The 16,925-nt window shown below is 35.9% G+C and overlaps 2 protein-coding genes across 2 annotated transcripts in view; one reads left to right on the top strand and one right to left on the bottom strand.

Annotated features, from left to right (window-relative positions):
* Positions 1–9,361, bottom strand: part of LRRC17 (leucine rich repeat containing 17) — a 33,499-nt gene extending 24,138 nt beyond the window's left edge. Inside the window, exon 1 of the mRNA XM_008589224.1 lies at positions 9,282–9,361. The gene's annotated coding sequence lies outside the window, so the exon portion shown is untranslated. The remainder of the gene's footprint in view (positions 1–9,281) is intronic.
* FBXL13 (F-box and leucine-rich repeat protein 13) overlaps positions 1–9,488 on the top strand; it is a 130,624-nt gene extending 121,136 nt beyond the window's left edge. The window contains exon 12 of the mRNA XM_008589225.1: positions 9,212–9,488. Coding sequence (XP_008587447.1) covers positions 9,212–9,488 — 277 coding nt within the window. The remainder of the gene's footprint in view (positions 1–9,211) is intronic.
* The last annotated feature ends 7,437 nt before the right edge of the window (positions 9,489–16,925 follow it).

Here is a 16,925-nt window from a genome sequence, read left to right as displayed (position 1 = left end):
TTGGGAGAGATTCAAATCTGACATTGGGAAAATATTTCTCAAACAATTGTGAAAGAATGAACTATTTTGAGAATATAACTTTTTGAGATCCTTTGAAAAATAACAGTGAGACATTTGGAAAAACTTAAACAGAAAATTATGGGTGGTAATTTTCTTTCTCTTCTGACTCTAACCATTTTCAGCAGATGTGCGAGCCCCAAAAAGGGGGCACCATATTTTCTGTTTATCCCATTAATTGAGCTGCTGCATTTTATTTAGTCAAATCTATCAAACCTTCCCTTTGAAATTTTTTCTGATACTTTGCTCTTCCTCCTTCCAGGCATTTAATATACATTTACTTTTTTCTTGCATTTTTTTTACTTAAATATATAATTAATCTAGAATTTATTTTGGTAGATGAATAAAGCAGTGATATAAACCAAGGCTCAGCAAAATATGACCCATGAGGCCTGAGGCCCATTTTTGTCCTGTCCACAACCTAAGAATAGTTTTATGCTTTAAGCATTGTTAGCTAACCAATTATTCCAGCATCATTTATTGAGTAAACTTTTCATCAAGTGATTCCTCCTTTTATATCTAAAATTCTTATATAGGCAATAAATACTCAAAACTTGTCACTTTTTAATATTTTTCTACATGTTACTTTATCTAGGTTCTTGAGGATATTTATGTCTATGGTATCCATGTGTGAAAATGCTACAGAAAAGGGTGTGCTAATGCTTGTCTCTTCCCAGCTCCATGTTCGGGGACCTCTCATTGGTAGCTTGGGCTCAGCCAATACAGGAATATTTCACACCATGAAAAATGGCCAACACTATAAATGAGGGCTTGATTTATTGTTTTGTTAACTGCTTAGATTTGAGAAAATGGTGGAGAAAACACTTAAGAAGGCAGATTAAATTTAAAAGTGTGTCATGTCTGTAGCCTCAACATTGTGAGTAGCACAAAAAATTTCTGTACTTGAAAACTATTATCTGATTCAGCAAAGAAGACACTTAGGGGCTGGCCAGTTAGCTCAATTGATTAGAGCACAGCTTGTAACACCAAGATCAAGGGTTTGGATCCCCTCACTGGCCAGAGGCCAGGAAGAAGATTAAAAAAAAAAAAGAAAGTACTTATGTTATTGACAAATGTGTGAAGTCTGGACACACATCTTTGTCTTATTAATATAAATGAATGTAATGCAAACCATATGGAACTATACTCATTCCTCAATTGCAACCATTGGTTTCACTGGCTACATTTATAAGTTTGGCAAAAGCCAAGGAAAGCATTATGTGAGAATCAATTGGCTATATGGAATTTATAATAAAGAGTATTGTGCATTTTATTATTATATCTAAATTGTATATTACATATCCTTTATACCTGTAAAATAGTAAAATTTTATGGTTAACTTACATACATTTGTATGAATACTTTTTTTGGAGCCAGTTAGATATTCACCAGCACACCAATAATAAAGGTAAAATAATTAATATTTTTACAATATTTAATCTCTATATCAGGAACATAGTAAAACTTCTAAAAAAATTTTTCAAAGTTCTTAAGTTTCTCAATAAAATTTTTATTCATATAGATAATTTTTGTGAAAGTTATTCTTAGGTAACTTTTTAATTGTCATTGTGAGTGGTATTCTTTCTGATTATATTTTCTCATTATACTTACTAAATGGTCATTTTTGGACTTGGATATGAGATGCAGGTATCCTTTAAACTTTTCACTAGAATGATTTATTGATTTCTTTCTTAAAAATTAGGGCTATGAAATTACTTCTAAATAAGAATTTGGGCAAAGCTTCTAAGATTTGATGAGTATTATTTTCATTTTCTAAACAAATTATTCTATATTTTCTTTCCTCTTTGACCCAATAATTATGTAGAAGAGAATTTTTTGTCCCAAGTAGTTGAAGTTTCTATGATTAAACTTCTGTTTTTAATTATGTGCTGTAGTCAAGAAATGTGGACTGAATTATTTCTACTTTTTGTACTTTATTGAGATTGCTTGGTGCACTAGTTTATAATTAACTTCAGCAAATCATCCATGACTGCTTAAAACAAAGAAAGTTTCTTTTAGAGAACAAAATTCTGTACATATAGACGTATGTACATATAAATTCTCGATATGTCATAGTATAATAGTGATATATTAGTTGCCTATTATAGTAAACTTCCCTTATTTTATTTTGATGTTATTTTAGACGTAAAGATTTATAAGTATCATGTTTCATTATATTCTTTATCCTGCTTGATGTTTCTTTGCTTTGAATTCTTTTTTATCTGCTATTAATATTGTCACCTTTGTTTCTTTTGCTTGCACTTTTTGTGAAATAATTTTTTGTATCTCTGTATTTTAACCTTTGTATCACAGGATTTTAGATTCGTCTTTTATATGCAGCATGTATCTAATTTCTTTTAAGTTTTCACTCTCTTTGCCTTGCTAAGAGGACAGTTTGAAAGATTAATATTTCTTGTCAAAATGAGCATATGGTCTTATTTTTATTATAACTTTTTTTTTTTTTCCTTTTTGTCTTTTTTCATGTCCGGCAACGGATCGCAACCCTCAGTGTCGCGCCCGTACCGGACCGGACCGGCAACGGGATCGCAACCCTCGGTGTTGCACACGCACCTCGCTCAGCCAGTGAGCGGCCGGTCTGTATGTGGGATCCGAACCCTCGGCGGGAGCACCGCCATGCTTCCCAAGCGGCGCACTGTAGCAGTGCACCACCGGGCCGGCCCTTTATTATAACTTTTTATGTTTTGTATTTATGTTACTGCTCTATACTCACTATTTCTGTCTTTTGCTATATGAACTATGTTGTTTACTTTTATACTCTGAAGATATTTGAAAGTATGTACACATTCTGTTGTGTGTTCTAACCAGTGGACATTTGTATGTTATTTATTTATTTATTTTTTATTTTTTATCGATACCTAATTGATTGTATATACCTATGGGATACAGGGTTAAGGATAATTAGTATATTCAAACCTTACACATTGTAGTCATTTTTTTGTGGCTCTTTACAAATTTCTCACTAATCCCACCTTCCCCTCCCCCTTTCACACTTCTGTTGGCCTCAGTTTTGTACATCCTTTTGAAAGTTCAACAAATTATTGTGATTGTTGTATCTTTCTTTTTTTGTTGTTTACTTATTTATTTTAGTTTTTTAGCTCCCACTTGTGAGAGAGGACATGTAGTATTCCTCTTTCTGTGCCAAGCTGTATGTTTTTTAAAAACATGCTTTGACATGACTTTCTCTATCAAAGTCCTGAGGAAACAATGACTTTTGGCTCCTCCTGTGTTGGACAAGAGATCTGATACATTTTAATTCTCCCTCTACCTTCTCCCTTGAACTTGACACTCACACCCCTACTTCCACTCCCCTACATGAACAAACATATTAATTGTGGTTTTTGCTAATCATTTAATTTTCCTTTTAACGTTGATTTTTAGTGTTTCTCCTCAATACTGTAATCATATTTACAATGATCATGTAGTTCTAACTCTAGGCCATTCATTGGTTGTCCTTTTTTCCCACACTTTTCTTACTCTTCAGTCTTGATTTTGATTTATACTATGACAACTGGAAAGAAAACTCTTTTTCAGGGAAGATGCATGAGTGTTAGATTTTCAGCCATTAGTCTCTGAAAATAACTATTATCTTGGAGGATAAACAACAACTTAATATAGTTCTTGAATAACGTCCTTTATTTTATCTTTAAAACCCTACAAATGTTGCTTCATAAACTTTGATATTTCAAGTTAAAGAAAAGTCCAAAGCTAGCATGATCTTTTGTTCCTTTGTTGGTAGCTTATTTTTTCCTGCCAAGATGCTTGTAAGATTTTCCTTTTCCCTGAGAAATTAAGGACGTTTTCCAAGCTTAATTGCATTCTTTCAATTAATTTGTCCTGGAACATGGTAAGCCTTTTGAACATTAAAACTAAAATTTTTTCTCAGCCAAGGAAGACATTTTTCTTTTTAATGCCTCTATCCATTTTTTCGAGGTTTGTCTTATCAATTCCCATTAGCGTAATGCTTTCTTTATATCAGTAGTTCTTAAAGTATGTTCCAAGGACAGCAGTGTTCTGGTAAATGTTTAGCAACTGGTTGGGGTGGGGAGCTAGGGGGAACCTCTGATTTGTAGGGTTTACTGATTTCTGGGGTGTAAATAATTCCACTATGGCCGATTTTAAGCTATCAGCATGATATCATTGAGGGCAGAGTTGGGAACAGATGCTAACAATTGATTCTCATGAGCTGTTGCAAGCCAACTCCAATGACACCACTGTGGGAGGCCCCTGAGGATCCCCAAGACCATGATATAGAATATCATTCAGTACTTTCTTTAGGCATTCCATCCTAAGATATATAAATATACATGTAGTATATGTGCTATGTATATTAATATATGTACATGTATGTGTGTATATGAAGGTACTTCAAAAAGTTTGTGGAAAATAGAATTAAACATAATACGAATCTTTCCATGGACTTTTGGAAGATCCCTTGTTTGTTTGTGTGTGTGTGTGTGTGTGTGTGTGTGTGCGTGTGTATGTGTTTGTGCATATATATATATGGAGAGACACACACACATATATATATGGAGGGGGGACAGAGAGAGGGAATATTATAAAATCCATAAACCCATATGTGAGAATCTGAACATACAAAGTAGATGACTTGGGACTTGTTTATATCACATCACAATTTTTTTTTTAACTTAAAACATATTTTTTTCCAACTATTCTTTAAGATATCTTTTTCTCCTAGGAAACAATGTGACACCACAGCTATGCCTAACTTTTTAGGCACATTTATTTTACAAATGAAGCTTTAGTGAACAACAGATGGAAAAGTGGGACCCAAAATAAGAATTTTGTTTTAACTTCTAGTTCTTGCTACTGAGAGAATATTCAGGATAGGTGCTCCATGTTATTGATATTTTTTACCACATTAAAAAAATGTACATGGACTTATCTATGATAAAAATACAGTTCATAATGATTCTCTATTTTTGTTCGGTTTTCCATTGTTTCAAATATGCTTTGTTATGCAATACTGTTCTTTAAACTAAAAATAACCAGAGAAATGTTGGTTGTTGCTGCTGTCATTCTCTCTTCATTGCCCTTAGTATTTTTTTCCAAAGAAATCATTTGCCAAAAGAAAAATGTAATTTGTTTGCCCTTCTTGGCAACATCAATTTGACAGTTTTTTATTTGAATATTTTTCCTCACGTCTTTGGGGGCTTGCTCAGTTTTCTAAAGTTGAAAATGAGGACTGCCCTCAGCTCATGCCCATTCTAGGACTTTTTTTTTTTTTTTGCTTCTAAATGTTTCCTGAATTAAGTCTTTTCTGTTTATTTCTATTGCTACAACGTAGGTGGCATTCTCAGTGCCTCAACTGGCACAGCATCCTGCTGGTTCCACCTCACGTCTCCCCTTCTGTCTGCTCTGCCTCAGGCTACAATAAGTATCATCCTGGAACAATCTTCTTATCATGCCTTTGACGTGCTTAAGATCTAGACTCTTCCCTTACTGTCACTCAACATTACCCAATCAAACTTACCTGCCCAGGTTTCCCAAGAGAAGCCCTTAACTATGGTCATCTGATCACTACATGCCTCACTTTCTCTGTGCGTGGAATGTTCTTCTCTTTGATATTATGATCTTTGCTCTTTAATGTAGGCTTATATGCTATAGTGGAATGGTTTTATTTTTCAGATAGATGATTTGATTCTCTAATTGGCTTGTTAATTTCTTATTGTCAGGGACTATCATATTAGACACTCTCACCAATGCCCATCAAAGTGGGGCAGACAGAATAAGCTGTTGTTTTGACTGGACGACTCAAGGTCTACCCTGTAAATATGAAATCAAACCACTCCATTTAGATTTTCTGCAGAATTCTACTACTTGAAACTGCCTCTGTAAAAATAAAGAGCCTGACATTCAACTTAAAAGAATCCATATGCAAATTCCCTCTTTAACAGACTGGGCCTTGTCTTGGTGATTTTTCAGAGAAATTTAAATATGTAATTTTACATTCCTTCTAGGAGTAACCCTCTCAGGTGTTGGAGATCTAACACAGATGGCCTCAATTCTTAAATGGAAAAAAGCCAAAAAAGGAGAAAAAAATAATCTCTGTAGTTACTATGAGAATTGTAATTTTTTAGGGCTGGCCAGTTAGCTCAGTTGGTTAGCATGCAGCCTTATAACACCAAGGTCAAGAGTTTGGTTCCCTGTACCAGCCAGCCGATGGGGGGTAAAAAACAGAACTGTAAATATTTAAAAATTATAGTAGTAGCAGAAAAATAAATAAACACAAAAAGAGAACCCCCCCCCCCCCACATAAGAAACACTTAGTTATTAAATAGTAAGGAAAAGGTAAAAACATGCTGTAAGCACTCTGCCTCAAATGGTCTCTGGGCTGGGAAAATGATGAATCAGATCTTACTCATGTAGGGGACACATTTCTTTGCCAAAATTCTGAATAAAAAGCATCATTATTGCATAAATTCATCACATGCAATTTCACTGTTAACTGATACTTTTCTAATCCCTAGCAGCTTTAAGTCTGCAGCACTGTAAATCCCTGGAAAGACCCCCGGTACTTTCAAACTGATGGTTCCCGGTGGAACTGATGGTTCCACTTCGAAGAGAGCCATCCAGAGACTTTCAACTCAGGTGTCATTTAAGCAACCTCTTTTGTCTAAACCAGAGGTTCTTGACTTGACATTAATGGATTCCTCCAAGGGGACCAGGGATGGAATTCAGGGGTCCCATAAATTTTGATGGGGAAAAAAATCATCTCTATTTTCACTAAACTCTAACTGAAATGTAGGCAAAAATCAGAGTAGTAGTAGCAGTCCCTGGGACTTTTTCGCACATATAAATCCCGAATATATTCTTATCACATTACAGTTGTTATATATATTTCAAAATATTATTGATACTAATCAATACTTCACAATCACAGCAGTTATAAATAACACTAGACTTGTTATTTACTGTGTTAAAGAAGCACATATATTACTATTCCATCCATTCAGATTTTAAAAAATATTTTGATAATTATCTATTTCAATATAATTGTTTGCCTTTGTAATCTTATGGATTTTATTTTACACATTTAAAAACATTATGCTGAGAAGATGTCCATAGATTTCACCAGACTGCCAAACATACCTGTGACACAAAAAAGTTAAGAGTCCCTAGCTCAATTCTCATTTTTGGTGTTTCTTAGCTAATCACATGGAAGCAATGAAATCAATCAATAGGCTTGGACCATGGTATAGACTCAATGTGATGTCACCCAAACTTCAGAATCATCTGTAGGTGCCACTCTTAGATGAGTATTTATTCCATTACATGGAAGTACAAACTCCATAAAAACAATTAATGTGTTATCATTACTTGGGGTAGTAGTAGCAATAATAGCAATACATATATTTTTAAAGCTTTTACCATGTCCCTGCTGATGTTAATTGTCAAAATCACCCTCAAGATAATATTCTTACATCTATATTCTCCTTTAATTGTCACACTGCTAAAGGGAAAGAGCAGACAGAATTACATCCATGTTACATCAGGAAAGCTGGAGGCCATACAGTTGGTCAGGGTAAAAAAAAAAATTATCATTTCCACTTAGATGGGGAAACCTCAAGAGGTCAGAAGAGTTGCAGTAAGTGTCAGGACTAGGATACAATCCAGTTTGATCAGATTCCAAAACCTGTGTATTTTTCATTGTGTGTTGCTGCCTGCCTCACTACTCCATTCTCCAAATTAGAGAGTGGAAGGATTGTTAGAAATAACACTCCCACTCCTACCCCAAGAAAACTGTACTTTACTGAGCTGAATCAAAGGTACACTCAGGGACAGAAAGACAAAGCATTTCCAAAACTTTGACACAGCTTAGTCCGCTCGTGGGCCCCAGAAATTAGTGCTGCCGTCTGCTCCGAGGCTCCGCCCACCCAGCCCCTCGGGAGGCCGGAGGCTTCCCTCTGGGTTCCTTCGAATCTCATGCACACGGCCATTCCCAGACAGAAATGTGCGTTCTCAATTAAGTAATTTGCTGTGAAATAGCAATCATTATATCATGTAGATATGTTTTTCAAATTGTACGGATAAATCTGATTAACAGTCAATGCTTGCATATCTTATTTCCCATTTAGGTGAAGGTAAACTTTACTATTTATTCATTTGTGGGCTTTTGAAGGGGAGAGAGGCATTTTGTCCTCACTTTTCATTCTCTTTGCTTTCTAATTTGCTGCTAAACTGTTGCAGATCACAAGCCAAGAGCTGTTGTTAGTTCCATTACAAGAGCAGGCAGTAGTGGGAGTCCTTGCACTTTTAAAAAATGCCAGGCTTTTAGGAGGGCTTGGAAAATTGTCCACAGAGTGTCCTCAAAATGTAAGCCCTTGCATGGTAGTACAGACTCATCCTAGTGACCCTCCTTTTCTGTGAGTTCTCATTTTTGTCATTGTGGTGATACCATATTTAATCCGTCTCAACTCCGGTGAGACTGATGGCCTCTGATGTAGTTTTTATTCTTCTCAAGTGTTGCCCACTCATTTGCAGACTGTTCTTAACTCATGTTTAAGTTCTGTTTATCAATTTCTTTAGCTATAATAATGAAACTCTTACTTACAAAATCATGCATATTTAAATTAATTTTTTGAACTATTTGCTTATCAGAGATATTTTTAAGAGCCTATTATGTTCAGTTTTGCTTCTTTCTGCCCCAAATCCTTACTCTCATGTAACAGTTAGTAATCACTTAAATGTTTACTAATGTTTTCTAGACATTTTGCATGTTATTTTGGTACTCCAAAGATAAAATCTAAAAGCAACAATAAAGTAAACTCTGTAACTTTGGCTTCAAAAGCAAACTAACTTCCAAACAATATGAATGCCCCGCCCCCCCCCCCCCCAAAGCTTTATCCCAGTCAACTTTCTTAAAAATCTAGGCAAATAGTCTTTAATTATTTTCACATGAAATGTAAATATGCATTGTTTGATACACTCCTGCTATCTCCTTTAATAAACAAGAAGAGAGGTAACAATAAAGTTAAACTGTTGAATATCTGCAAAGAGAAAAGATTAATTTACAGTTTTACTTCTCTTTGTCATAGTGGCTTAGAAAAGATGTGAGAGAACAACTAAAGTATAATCATTTTCCTTCCTCTCTTTTCTCGTCCTGTCTTTTCAGGCACTTCCACAATTTACAGAATCTTAGTTTGGCTTACTGCAGAAGGTTCACGGACAAAGGTTTACAGTACCTGAATTTAGGGAATGGTTGCCACAAGCTCATCTATCTGGACCTTTCAGGCTGCACCCAGGTTTGTCTTTCAGTCTTTTCTCTCCTACAGCGGACGAGGAGGTCCTCCCAAGAACCGGCTGCATCCAGCCCTCATGTTATACTCATGCTGTGCACGGACCCAGCACACTTTGCAGAGGTTTTAAATTACATGGCCACAGCTGCTTAAATTTTCCCCAGGATCGCTACTATAGGCTCTTGGCTTCCTTCCACTGGAGTGTCACATCGACACACAGGCAGAGCTCATTGGACGATGAAACAGACCACTGAGCACAATTCTAATACCAGAGTCCAGATCTTGAAAACTTTAGAATTGCTACCAGAATACAAACAAAGGAAAACGTTTTGGGAGAGAATTTGCACAGGATTCCTGAAAAGTCGATTAGCTCCCTCGTGGATTTTTTTGGGTAAATGCTACAAGTGATAAATGTGAGAAAGGAAATAAAACAAAGATTGTAATTTTAAAAATTGCATTACATCCTTGGGCTAAATAGCATGACAATTTGAGATCTATGTAGGAAAATATTTTAAGTTTGAGGGAACAGGATTAGGAAAGTTGGACAGAAAATAGGGTAAATTTGTGGAGAATGGGGCATGGCACGTTGGAAGTAGTTACTGCCTCATTGATAATTTCATCTTTTCTAATTTTGATAGATTTAAGCCATAAGTCTTTTAACTTATTTTCTTCCTTCTCTGTGTATTTTACTGATATTGGTGTCATAGTATGTTCATTATTCTGTAAGAATAATATAATAGCACAGGTGAGAACTGGCTGAAATATTGATAGTTACCATTTATTGAGTCATTACCGTATGCCAGGCACTGTGCTGAGTGCTATACACAGATCAGTTTTACTCCTCACACAATGCTGTGTAGTGTGTACTTATTACGCCCATTTACAAATGAAGAGACCGAAGCTCAGGATGGTTGAATAAATTGTCCAAGGTTGCGTAGCTGGTGAAAGCTCATGGTACTGATACAGTTATAAGCACCTGTTATTAGATATCTAGGCAGGCAGAGTCCCCTGGGCTGGTGGGGGTGGGGGGTGCAGTTACAGGGGCGGCACGGGATTCTCCGCTGAGTTCTTGAATGGACAGAATTCTTACCTAGCCACCACCATTGCTTATGCCGTGGTTTACTGATGCACTAGGCAGTGAGGAGGGTGTAGTGCAGAGTTTGCTCAACGTCAGCATCCACCGCAACTTTATGACTGAGACAGCCTTAACGTTCCCCTCAACTTCGACCGAACTTTAGCAGTCTTGTTCTGGACTCTAAGCCCCTCCCATTTCTTAGAGTGTTTACTTTAGAAAACTTGGAATTGTAAATTCTTTCTCTGCTTCTTTGAGATGTAAATATTTTTTAAAAGCTACTTGCTGGTGTTACAACCCAGGAATGTATGTCTCCCTTAAGGACCTGGGAGCTTTTTCTTTGGTATATGATCATCAAAGAAGATAGCACCCCTATCTTCCAGTTTCTGTGGAAGGGTAGGAACCTAATTTTGATAAGCACTAATTAGCAAACACAAGAACTTAATGTGTTTGACACATCCCTTTGGTCAATTTCCTCCCAGCAATAAATCCTCCAGTACTTTTCTACTTACTTGCCCCAGTGCTTAAAATCCCTCCCCACAGTATGGCTTACCTCCTTGTTATTCTGTGTTTCCACAGGTAATTATCGTAGCAACAGCACAGAACACATACACAGATGCACAGCATACACACACATATCCTAAGGATAAATATTCTCAGATACAGTGCTGTAGACTAGCTGTCCCCCCACCTCATTGAAGCTTAAATCCCTACTGCAACTGTTGAGGGTGGGAAATCCTATTATGGTAATTGAAAGCGGGGCCTTGAAGAAGTGATAAGGTTGTAGCACCATGCTGTAGTGAATGGATTAATAATGGTGGTCATGAGCATGGTTCTGAGGGCTTTAAAAGGAGAGCACATTGAGGAGCTATCTCTCCCTGCTCCACTATTTTGCAATGTGATACCCTGCCATCACTTAAGTCACCACCAAAGAAAGCCTTTGTCAGATGTGTTCCCTGGACTTTGGACTTCCAGCTTCTGAAACGATAAGCAATAAATTTTGTTTTCTTATAAATTACTCAGCTCCAGGCATTTTGTTATAAACAACAGAAATGGACTAATACACACAGTAAAGTTTAAATCAGAGGTTTCAAATTTATAATCCACTACCCAGATAGGCATGCAAAACACACATAGTATGTCTGTCTTTAAATTTTGAGCCAGTATTTAAAATTTTGGAGTTTTCACAAAACTAGATTTCAAGCTTGTCTTTAAAAATGGGAGGAACTAGCAGAATTGGGCCTGCATTCCAATATGGCAACAATGGCTGGAGCTGAGTCAGCCTTGCCCCCTTGAGGTAGAGTTTGCCACCTCTCCTCCACTCAGAAACGTCCACATGTGCATTTACGCCTAGACTATTCCAAGTTAATTACATTGCCTGCCTGGCCTCAGTAAGTATTTGAGTTTGGTCTGAATATGTAAATAGAATTCTTTTCCAAGTTGTCCCTTAGTTTGTAAGTCTCAAACCACAACAAAGTTAGTATTTTGCATCATTATGTAAATCAGTGTTAGTTTCTTTCATTTATCTCTCTTCCATTTCCATTTGTTCATTTAATAATCAAATAGAGACTTGGCTATAAGTGTCAGGCACTGGAAATTGTGCCATTTGAAAATGAGCCCTTTAGATGCACTGGAGGTAAGAAATGGGCTCATTATGAACAACAGGTACCTTAGAAATGAAGATATTAGAATATACAAAGAACCTGTGAAGCTTGGGCGTTACTGATTCTGAGCGATGGATTAAGTCCTTTGAGGAGGCTCCATCTACGTCCCCAGCTCTGGGTGTGCTACAAAAATGGTTTCAAAGAAGGAAAATTGATGACTCAGATTTTAAGGATTTCCCCTCTAAGTAAGAGGTTCTGTCTTGGAAACTAGAATGTATTTTCTTTTTATAAATTTGGAATTTTGCACTAGGAAGTCATGTGTTAACATATCTGACCAAGAAAAAAGGTCCTAATAAAACAAAAAGAGTTGAGAATAGGTGCTTACCCCTAAATGCTTTTCACTGGTGTTTGTTGAGTGCCTACTGCATACTGGGCACTATGATGAATAGAACAGCATTCCTGTCTTTCAGGAGCTCTGGATTAACATACACAAAATATGTCAAGGACTAAACTTTAATGCAGTCACTATAGCACAAAAAAGGAAAAATTTACTTGTACAATATTGTGAAAGAATTTTAACCATACTTGTTAGAAACAAATAAATAAATAGATGATGGAGAGCTGCAATGAAAAGTGAAAATCAGTTGCATATGTGTTAGAAATATTCTGCATTCTTTTGAGATTGGATAAACACTCTAGGTGCATTAAGTAATGTGACTGATTTTCTAATGAATACCAGAACTTGCACACGCACCTGCGACTTGTCATCTCTGATGTGGTTGAGATGTTGCCTCTGTTCATTTTCTTTTCAAAAAAGTCTCTGCTCACATGGGGCCCCAAATCAGGGGAAGGCCCCTCCCATGAGCTCTTGCCGTATTCATGCAAACATTAAGCCTTACACTTGTCATTTTAAATTATCTTTTTTTATTAAAAAAAAATCTTTGAATATTTTTCTTGTTACATGTTAAACGCATAAAAATTTGAAAATGTATGTAAGAAAAGAAAGAGAAAATATTTTAAATTACCTGAAATTCCACCACCCAGAAATAACACGTGCTGTTAGTATCTCAGGGTGTAGCTTTCTGGTCTTTTCTCTATGCATGTCTATATTTCTTTTAAACTAAAATGGATTATTATTGTGCACATGCTTTTTATTTAATATTCTATAAAGTGAACATCTCTCTATTTCAGTAAATGTTTTTCCATAAAACTTAACTTTTAGTAACTATATAGTATTCTATTATATCAAAATATCAATATTTATTTAACCATTCACTATTACCAATTTTTGCTATCATAAGTAACTTGTGAGGAAAATTCTGGTAGCCGTATCTTTGCATACATCTGTAGGTATCAAGGGAAGACATCGCCTTCAACACCCTTAAGGTTCTCTAAAAAATTTGCCTGATAAACACAGATTAATATGAAGAAAAGGCATAACAGATTTTGTTACATCATAGTTTTATATGACATGGGAGACTTCAGAATGAAGACCCAAAGATATAGGAAAACTTGTCCATATTTATGCTTAGGTTCTATGAAGCAGGCACAGTCATGTAGAAATGTGATTGGACAAGAAAAGTATGATCTAACGCTCACAGACTGAGTGGAGAAACCCAGCAAGGCCTATTTGTTAAGATTCTTCAAGGCTTCTCTGTGCAGCATTCACTCCTCCAGGGTATGGGGCAGGACCCTTTCTGGAATGCGGGTCTTATGACCTACAATCAGACAAGGTAAGTCAGGGAATTTCTTCATGGCTAGCTCCAAGACAGAGAGGCAGGGGGGAAGATTAGAGTATATCTATGAGATGATGGGGAAGAGGGATTCTAGTTTCTATGGCTTGCTTCAGGGGAGAAAGAGCCTGAGGGACAGGAGGGCAGGAGAAGGTCAGAGGAAAATTTCACTTTGGAGGCTGCTTCTGAAGTCCTCACTTTGGGGTATCGCTTTCTGAGCCCCAACATTCCCTGCTCTGAAACTTCCTAAAGAAGTTTCACAATCCAGAAATTGGGATGGTGAATTGTCTCATAAGCCATCGAATCAGTTCTCTCAGTTCCAAGAAAGGCCAGTCCAGTCAAACGGTTAAACGTTGTGTCTGATTTTAGGCAGTGGTGTGGTGGATGGGCTTCCATTGAAGGCAGGCGTCTGTATAGTGTGTATTGTATTAAATACCTGAGCAATCGGATATTTAATAAGAGGCATTTCTATGGAAACAAAAGAAACAAATGTTAATGGTTAGAACAAACTCTAAACTCAGTTTTTGAGTCCAGAGGGCACCCAGTCAAAAAGATTTTAGATGTCGGCTCATAGTACCTTCAGTTGGAGCAAGAGCAGAACGTGGCTATCTGACAAAATTCTCTGGTTTGTAGTGTTTCAGGTGTCCCAGTGAACTTTCTGAATAGTCCATAAAGTAAGAGGCACAAAGGTTGTTTATATGTAAATTGAAACATTAGTCTGGAGAGTCACAGCCAGATATTGAAGGAATTAAAAAATTCAGGATTCAGTTCAGATGATAAAAACTCAGAAGTGATGGGCAGGGGTAGAATCTAATAACAGGTTTACCATAGTTTTTATTTTTTCTTCTGAAACATAATTTTTTCTTTCTCTACCAAAGATATTTACAAGGAGACTAATTCATTTCCAAAATAAATTTAGTCTCTGGCCTGATTATTTGCACAAAGTGCAGCAAAAATAGTGATTTATCATAAAGGTTCTTTTTAAATTGGCTGTGCTGGGACTTTTATAAGGAATCTCGGATTAGACTCTTAAAAGGCTCTGGAGTCTTAGGAACCCAAGCTAAGGATCTGACTCACTCTCAGACTGTTACCTGTATGGATTGGGTGAATTCCTCTTTTCTGGAGGTTCCCAAAATATCTTGGTTCTTGGGCCTACATTCTTTACTTACCACAAAGCCAGGCACACTGTATTCATGCAGACAAGGTATTAGGTCAGTCTTTTTTTTTTTTTTTTGTCTTTTTGTCTTTTTTTCCGTGTCCGGCAACGGATCGCAACCCTCAGTGTTGCCCCCGTACCGGACCGGGGACCGGCAACGGGATTGCAACCCTCGGTGTTGCTCCCGCGCCTCGCCCAGCCAGTGAGCGGGAACCGGTCTGTATGTGGGATCTGAACCCTCGGGCGGGAGCGCCGCCGCGCTTCCCAAGCGGCGCACTATCCAGTGCGCCACCGGGCCGGCCTAGGTCAGTCTTTTGAAGGGACTTTTTATTGGCTTTATGAAAGTCAACCCCATTCCTTAAAGCAAGTTGGTCATATCTGGAAATATGACATTCCAGTCAAAGCCTTGGTAAAATAACCAGTGTCTCCGATTTTGTCTATTACAAAAGAAAAAAGATTCTTATTGAACTTATGCAAATAACTATATTATCATAAAATGAGAATACTCCCTAATAGTTTCAAAATCCTGGAGGGATCTACTACAGAGAAAAGTAAGTGCTTCAATTTTGCTCACAAAAGAATACTTCACCAAGTTGTTGTAAAGCTATAAATAGCCCCAAAAGAAAAGAAGTTCTTAAAATCTAGAAAACAAAACAAAAAGAATCAGCAATGTTTCAAAGAAAAAGTAAAAAAAAAAAAAAAAAAAAAAAAAAATTTTAAAAAAAAAAAAAAAAAAAAAAAAAAAAAAAAAAAAAAAAAATTCAATCCTTCTTTAGCTGAGTCCCATGCAATTAATTCTTTTTCTTCTCCATGTTAGGTTAGCAATTTTATGAGTCCAGTTTTTCATTAGAGTTCTGGGGTTTTTTTTTTTTTTTTTTTTTTTTTTTACCCAGTCCAATTAAATAATCTCAAAGTCCTCAGCAGAAGTCTGTATTCCAGAATACTTGTTAGAATATTTTTGTCTTTTTCATGAACCTCCTTGAAGTCACAGTCTAGGATTTGCAAAGAGCATTTAGAAAGGAAAGTAACAAAATAAAGCAACTTACTGTGGGCAATCAAGAAGAAATCGACAAAGAATTCGGTTATTTCTATGGCCTACAACAATTTTACATGATAGCCATAATTATAACTGATAACACATACCAAGACACATCAGAATTTTAGGAATTTTATACAATTTCTGAACATATATTAATAACATATTCACACAAATATAGTTACATATTTTTGAAAGAAACTTTACATCGTTAGCTTAGTTTTCTTAAGTAATCAAAACACCTAATAAATACACAAAATTTCTCACTCTTCCCCCTTTTTTAGATTATCAAAAGGTGAACACAAACTTTTTACTATTTTTTATCACTACTATATAAAAATCTTGTTTAAAAGAGAAAACCAAATTTTACTTTTGTACCAGTATACTATTAATACTAAAGCCAATTTTAATAAAATCTTGAACAAATCCATCTAATCTTAGTCAGTTTTGACCACACAAAATTTTTATAAGCTTTTTATAACTTCTTATAAATTTTTAGATTATATTTATTTAGCTTTGTTTATAACATTTTTATATCACATAAAAATAAAATGTCAAAATATATAAACTTGAACTTATGTATAATTAATTTTTTATTGTTTTAACTTACTAAGACTTTTATGATTACCAATTACTTAATTTAACATAACATGACTTCAAGATTTTAAACAACTGAAAAGAATTTTAAACTATGACAACTTCATTTACAAGCATTTAACGCATTCACGTTTGTCTAATGTACTCATTTTTTAAAATAATTATATTTGAATTGTTCATGGAAAACAAAGCTATTTATTTAAGTTATTATTTTTCTTTTGAAAAAAACAAAACCAAGCTAAATCTTTATCAACTCCTAGGTACCGTTTCCCTAGCTATCCTGGGTCCCAGATACCCATGTGGCATCCAGGGCAGCCAGGGTCTGTCTGTATTTACACACCAGGTACAGAGCCTAAAGCAGAGAACGGAACTGTGAAGACAATGCCTAAAGG

This window comes from Galeopterus variegatus, unplaced genomic scaffold (genome assembly GCF_000696425.1).
Source record: "Galeopterus variegatus unplaced genomic scaffold, G_variegatus-3.0.2 Scaffold5308, whole genome shotgun sequence".
Taxonomy (NCBI): domain Eukaryota; kingdom Metazoa; phylum Chordata; class Mammalia; order Dermoptera; family Cynocephalidae; genus Galeopterus; species Galeopterus variegatus.
The sequence above is the reverse complement of the archived record's forward strand: the minus strand, read 5'-3'. Positions and strand labels throughout refer to the sequence as shown.